At 44.9% G+C, this 7,500-nt stretch overlaps 1 protein-coding gene across 1 annotated transcript in view; it reads right to left on the bottom strand.

The window, feature by feature from the left end:
• The window catches only part of LOC113647519 (rho GTPase-activating protein 26), a 54,588-nt gene that overhangs the window by 16,470 nt on the left and 30,618 nt on the right, over positions 1–7,500 (bottom strand). Inside the window, exons 10-12 of the mRNA XM_047805879.1 lie at positions 6,871–6,971; positions 2,415–2,509; positions 977–1,058 (exon numbers count right to left, since the gene is read on the bottom strand). Of these exons, the coding sequence (XP_047661835.1) occupies positions 977–1,058; positions 2,415–2,509; positions 6,871–6,971 (278 nt within the window). The remainder of the gene's footprint in view (positions 1–976; positions 1,059–2,414; positions 2,510–6,870; positions 6,972–7,500) is intronic.

Genomic DNA, 7,500 nt, shown 5'->3' with positions numbered 1-7,500 from the left:
GGAATAGTAGAGGAAGAACAGAGGAATAGTAGAGGAATAGTAGAGGAAGTGTAGAGGAATAGTAGAGGAAGTGTAGAGGAATAGTAGAGGAAGAGTAGAGGAATAGTAGAGGAAGTGTAGAGGAATAGTAGAGGAAGTGTAGAGGAATAGCAGAGGAAGAACAGAGGAATAGTAGAGGAAGTGTAGAGGAATAGCAGAGGAAGAACAGAGGAATAGTAGAGGAAGTGTAGAGGAAGTGTAGAGGAAGAGTAGAGGAATAGTAGAGGAAGAGTAGAGGAAGAACAGAGGAATAGCCACAAACTGAAAAGCTCTTATAGGAAACCATCAGATCTGCAGCAACACAGCAGGATGCTTTAGCTTAAGAAACTGCTCCCTGTAATATAAGGTGAAGATTTAACCTTTAGATCTTTCAACAAAATAATGAATCCAAATCAACACAGAAATGGTTTTAGTTGCAGGTTTATAAACAGTTAATGAAGGAACTTTTAGAGACTCACATATCACTTATACATTCAGTGCTGAATCACTTCTTATTAACTGTTAGTGTTCTGATCGCTTACGAAATCTGCTTACATCTACAAAAAAAACAACTCAAATAATTAAATCCTTTATCAGACGTTACTTTTACATAGGACTTTCAAGAAGGGTGCCATAACTTCTGGAGCTGTGTATGTGTAACAGCATGTAATAACACTGTAATAGACACTGATCTAAAATGGATTCTTTTTAGTGTTTTGTATCATAAACAATTCTTATAACTGTAAACTCCTTCTGTCCTAAAGATGGGAGAAAACCTACAGCTTATTTATTACACCATCTACTTTATTACACCATCTACTTTATTACACCATCTACTTTATTACACCATGTAGTGGATACATTTATGTAATCAAAAAGTAAGTGATGTAGTTTGACACTTCACATGATGCTCAGAAGGGAACGTAGCCTTGGGGTGAAGGAAGATAAAGGACTGTACCGGCTCTCTGCCATCCATCGCCTCCATCCACAACTTACGGTCCTCTTCTGACAGAGCCTGCATTGTTATCATCACTCCAGGCCTGGAACACACACACACACACACACACACACACACACACACACACACACACGTCTCTTCTGGGATTCACTTTTCATCCATCAGTAAAGTTCCACCCACTGTAACATCTTTCATCCTGAACCTCTGACATCACTGCTGCTGTAACTCTCTCTATAAGGCAGTAAAGGCTGAGTCACGAAACCTTCAGCTGCCATCAACCAAACAGTGTTATGACACTGTGTGTGTGTGTGTGTGTGTGTGTGTGTGGTGTGTGTGTGTGTGTGTGTTTGCCTACATGTGCATACATAATAAAATACACAGCGACTGGTGGGTCCAAGCACCGATGACACAGCAGTGTCTGTTTCACAAGAGATTACTGATCATGGAGATTTTATATTAAACTGAAACTAAATGAACTTCCTGTTTATTAACATTAATTAATCTCAACACACAAGAAGAGAAGCTGCACCATATCAGTTATCTGGAGCTGTTGGAAGTATAAACGTGTGAAGTTTAGAGCACATGATCATCTCTCCATTTCTCTCTCTCTCTCTCTCTCTCTCTCTCTCTCTCATCTCTGTCTCTCTCTCTCGGTCTCTCATCTCTGTCTCTCTCTCTGTCTCTCATCTCTCTCTCTCATCTTTGTCTCTCTCTCTCTCTCTCTCTCTCTCATCTCTCTCTGTCTCTCTCTCTCTCTCTCTCTCATCTCTGTCTTTCTCTCTCTCATCTCTGTCTCTCTCATCTCTCTCATCTCTGTCTCTCTCTCTCCCTCTCATCTCTCTCTCTCTCTCTCTCTCTCTCTCTCTCTCTCTCTCACATCTCTGTCTCTCTCTCTCTCTTATCTCTGTCTCTCTCTCTCTCATCTCTGTCTCTCTCTCTCTCATCTCTGTCTCTCTCTCTCTCTCTCATCTCTGTCTCTCTCTCTCTCTCTCTCTCTCTCATCTCTCTCTCTCTCTCTCTCTCTCTCTCTCATCTCTGTCTCTCTCTCTCATCTCTCTCTCTCCCTCTCTCTCTCTCTCTCTATCTCTCCATCTGAGGAAATGTTTATCTCCATAAAATAAGTTTATGTAAATTATATAACACTTCAACACAACTTCAAATGTGCAGCTACACCCTCAGCTCCTCCACCCACTACAGGACACACAATGGTGAATTCCTCACACTTCCTCTCTGCTCTCGCTCACAGTTGCATCATGAGCCAAAGCAATTAGCTGTGCGTTGGCACTGAGCGCGTCAGTCTGTGTATTTAACATCTCCGCCAAGTCTGCTGTGCTAAATCTTCTCCTGTGTGTGTGTGTGTGGTGTGTGGTGTGTGTGTGTGTGTGTGTGTGTGGACTGTAGCATCCTCTGGTGGCGTACACACAGAACTGCAACTCACCGATCCACAGCCTCTACATCAAAGCAGAATCGCTTCTCGATGGAGTCGGTTTTCCTTCGGATGCAAGACTTCAGGACGAAGCTCTCCTCCTCCCCCTAAAACAAATAAAGATCTGAGGATGACTCATGATGAAGATGTGAAGTAATTAGCAGTTCAACTGCAAACCAACACACAACGTTTAGAGGTAATCAATGTTGAGGTAATGAGAGAGTAACTGTGACTTAATGATTAAAAATAGAGAGAAGAAAAATAAAGACATGCTCTTAGCACTCTCTCTCTCTCACACACACACACACACACACACACACACACACACACACACACACACACACACACACACAGAAGTCTATTAGTGGGTCATGAGTTTTATTTAGTCCTTCTCTCACAGAACACTAGAATGTAAAACCCGCCCATCTCCACACTTCTAGTTCTTCACCATCATCTCCATCTTGTGCTCTTTAATCCTCACACTTTAGCTCTGAATGTGCAGAAGCCCAAAATCCAGGTGAAGTGAGACTGGTGATGTGAAACTGGTGAAGTGAGACTGGTGACGTGAGACAGGTGACGTGAGACCGGTGAAGTGAGACCGGTGATGTGAGACTGGTGAAGTGAGAAAGGCGAAATGAGACAGGTGAAGTGAGACCGGTGAAGTGAGACCGGTGAAGCGAGACCGGTGAAGTGAGTGCGGTGACCGGTGACGTGAGACAGGTGAAGTGAGACCGGTGAAGTGAGACAGGTGAAGCGAGACCGGTGAAGTGAGTGCGGTGACCGGTGACGTGAGACAGGTGAAGTGAGACCGGTGAAGTGAGACAGGTGAAGCGAGACCGGTGAAGTGAGTGCGGTGACCGGTGACGTGAGACAGGTGAAGTGAGACAGGTGAAGTGAGACAAGTAAAGTGAGACAAGTGAAGTGAGACCGGTGACATGAGACAGGTGAAGTGAGACAGGTGAAGTGAGACAGGTGAAGCGAGACCGGTGAAGTGAGTGCGGTGAAGTGAGACAGGTGAAGCGAGACCGGTGAAGTGAGACAGGTGAAGCGAGACCGGTGAAGTGAGTGCGGTGACCGGTGATGTGATACAGGTGAAGTGAGACAAGTAAAGTGAGACAAGTGAAGTGAGACTGGTGACATGAGACAGGTGAAGTGAGACAGGTGAAGTGAGACAGGTGAAGTGAGACCGGTGAAGTGAGACAGGTGAAGCGAGTGCGGTGAAGTGAGACAGGTGAAGCGAGACCGGTGAAGTGAGACAGGTGAAGCGAGACCGGTGAAGTGAGTGCGGTGAAGTGAGACAGGTGAAGCGAGACCGGTGAAGTGAGACAGGTGAAGCGAGACCGGTGAAGTGAGTGCGGTGACCGGAGACGTGAGACAGGTGAAGTGAGACAAGTAAAGTGAGACAAGTGAAGTGAGACCGGTGACATGAGACAGGTGAAGTGAGACAGGTGAAGTGAGACAGGTGAATTGAGACCGGTGACATGAGACAGGTGAAGTGAGACAGGTGAAGTGAGACCAGTGACATGAGACAAGTGAAGTGAGACTGGTGAAGTGAGACCGGTGACGTGAGACAGGTGAAGTGAGACTGGTGAAGTGAGACCGGTGACGTGAGACAGGTGAAGTGAGACTGGTGAAGTGAGACCGGTGAAGTGAGACAGGTGAAGGGAGACAGGTGAAGTGAGACCGGTGAAGTGAGACAGGTGAAGTGAGACAGGTGACATGAGACAGGTGAAGTGAGACAGGTGAAGTGAGACCGGTGACATGAGACCGGTGACATGAGACAGGTGACGTGAGACCGGTGACGTACATAGTATTATCAGTAAGGACAACAAGAGAAGAAACAACTCCAGACTGTAGAGAGCTGATAAGAGCTGAGACTGTGGAGTGTGTGAGTGTTAAACTAACCTACTGACTCACTGTAATTAATTATAATACTGAACACGTTAGAATGGAGAACATCTGCTCGTGTAAAGAGAATTATTAAACTTCTCATCTGAACAGACACAATATTACCAGTCTGAATATTCTAGCTAAATATTATCTACCGTATCTGCAGCATATGTGTGTGTGTGTGTGTGTGTGTGTGTGTGTGTGTGTGTGTGTGTGTGTGTGTGTGTGTGTGTGTGTTAATTAGGATTGTTAATAAAGAGAATTTCTCACTTAAAATGGTCCTAATTGAGTTTTGACCAACTTATATATCAAATGTTTATGTCCATGAAACATGTGTAAAAGACAAGGCACTTCCTGTGTCCATTTCCTGTAAGCCACGCCTCTAAAAGACTGACATTGAAATAGAAGTTTATAACCAACTCCCTGTCACTCAGAGCAGAGACTTGTGTTAGTGTTTAATCACAGTAAAGATTGTATTTATAATTCTATAACAACAAAATCTTCTGTATTATACAGTACAAGGTCTGACAGGGAGGTGTGTGTTAAGGTGTGTGTTTAAGGTGTGTGTTAAGGTGTGTGTTAAGGTGTGTGTTTAAGGTGTGTGTTAAGGTGTGTGTTTAAGGTGTGTGTTAAGGTGTGTGTTAAGGTGTGTGTTTAAGGTGTGTGTTAAGGTGTGTGTTTAAGGTGTGTGTTAAGGTGTGTGTTAAGGTGTGTGTTTAAGGTGTGTGTTAAGGTGTTTGGTGTGTGTTAAGGGTGGTTGGTGTGTGTTTAGGTGTGTGTTTGGTGTGTGTTTAAGGTGGTGCGGTGTGTTTAAGGTGTGTGTTTAAGGTGTGTGTTAAGGTGTGTGTTTAAGGGTGTGTTTGGTTGTGTTTGGTGTGTGTTAAGGTGTGTGTTTACGGTGTGTGTTAAGGTGTGTTGGTGTGTGTTTAAGGGTGTGTGTTAAGGTGTGTGTTTAAGGTGTGTGTTCGGTGTGTGTTTAGGTGTGTGTTAAGGTGTGTGTTTCAGGTGTGTGTTCCGGGGTGTGTTTCCGCCGTGTGGTGTTCCGGTGTGTGTTTCAGGTGTGGTGTTTCCGGTGTGTGTTCAGGTGTGTGTTTCCGGTGTGTGTTTCCGGTGTGGTGTTTCCGGTGTGTGTTCCGGTGTTGTTTCCGGTGTGTGTTCCGGTGTGTGTTCCGGTGTGTGTTTCCGGTGTGTGTTCGGTGTGTGTTCCGGTGTGTGTTTCCGGTGTGTGTTCCGGTGGTGTTCCGGTGTGATGTTCCGGTGTGTGTTCCGGTGTGTGTTTCCGGTTGTGTTTCCGGTGTGTGTTACCGGTGTGTGTTTCCGGGTGTGTGGTCCGGTGTGTGGTTTCCCGGGTGTGTGTTCCGGGTGTGTGTTCCGGTGTGGTTTCCGGTGTGTGTTCCGGTGTGTGTTTCAGCGTGTGTGTTCCGGTGTGTGTTTCCGGTGTGTGTTCCGTGTGTGTTTCCGGTGTGTGTTCCGGTGTGTGTTTCCGGTGTGTGTTCCGGTGTGTGTTTCCGGTTGTGTGTTCCGGTGTGTGTTTTCCGGTGTGTGTTTCCGGTGTGTGTTCCGGGTGTGTGTTTCCGGTGTGTGTTCCGGTGTGTGTTTAAGGTGTGTGTTAAGGTGTGTGTTAAGGTGTGTTTAGTAACATTGAGTCTGCACAAGTTCTGTCTCTGAAGTGTTAATGACCCACAATTGGCTCAGGAGAGAGACAGCAGGGCAAAGGACTGCAAACAGGCTGCTATTTTAGCATCGCCTCCTTCCTGCTGACTGTTTCACTGGCAGACGAAAAGTACACACACACACACACACACACACAAATACACACACACACACACACACACACACACACACACACACAAATACACACACACACACACACGCACACACAAACACACACAAATACACACACACAAACAAACACACACACACACAAATACACACACACAAACAAACACACACACACACACACAAACACACACAAATACACACATGCACACACACACAAATAGACACTCACACACACACATACCAAATGCACAACACACAAATACCCACATCACAAATACACACCAATTCATCACACACACACACCCCACACTCACACCCGTACACACACACACACACAAACACACACAAATACACACACACACACACACAAATACACCCACCCACACACACCACACTAATCCCCACAAACCCTCTCATCCACCCACACATATACACAAATACAACACAAATACCCCCACCCACACACAACCCCACACCCACCCACACACACCCCCACACCCCACACTACAATCACAAACCCAAACACACTACGCCCACTTTAATAACAAACACACACATCCACACCCACCCCATCCAACACACACACACACACCACAACTACCCACTCAACACACTCCACCACCACCCATACCCAAATTACATGCACAAACACACATACACACAAACACACATACACATGCACACACAAGTGTTCAGCTACACAAGCTCACAGTGTTGAGTCACCAAACCCAAAGGAGGAAATTGGGGCTAAAACCCAGTAGCTCAGACAGCCACAGGGGTCAGAGAGGTGACTTACAGTTTTGCCTCCAGATTTCTGGTCGAACAGCACAATGGTGAGATGTTTGGTGTCACGCTGGTAAGTGCAGTAATACTTCACCCACGTGGACACAAAAGAACCTGAAAACGATGAGAAACAGTAACCTCTTTAATTCCTATCAGCTCTAATCTGATTGGTGGTCAGGTGTTAATTCAGGCTGTAGCTCAGGTGTATATTAAAGCGCTCTCTCTGATAAGGTGTCGTTTCCATAGCAACAGGTCATTCACAGGGACGTGTACAGCAGGCGTGCCACATGATCTACAACTAATAACCGTTTATTAAGTTTAATAAACACGAGTCAGTTTAGCTGCTGCTTCAGGTTTAATCCTGCGGGAAACACAAACCGCCGAAGTTAAGACTGTTTACTGCGGCTATAAAGAAGGATCTTAAAAAACATGTCTTATAAAGGTTTCACAATGTTATATGTAACTATAAACGGATGAATATTGTAATTACTAGCAAGTTGTTGAGAAATCAACACTTCCAGCTCTACAGAACATCTCATTTGATAGCTGATAATTTCACTAAAAAATCTGGATTTCTTTTTTTTTATATAAAGTCACAAAGCATTTATTAACTAGTTTTATTATTATTATTATTATTATTGGT

Source organism: Tachysurus fulvidraco, chromosome 21, assembly GCF_022655615.1.
Source record: "Tachysurus fulvidraco isolate hzauxx_2018 chromosome 21, HZAU_PFXX_2.0, whole genome shotgun sequence".
NCBI lineage: Eukaryota > Metazoa > Chordata > Actinopteri > Siluriformes > Bagridae > Tachysurus > Tachysurus fulvidraco.
This window is presented reverse-complemented; position numbering and strand designations above follow the sequence as displayed.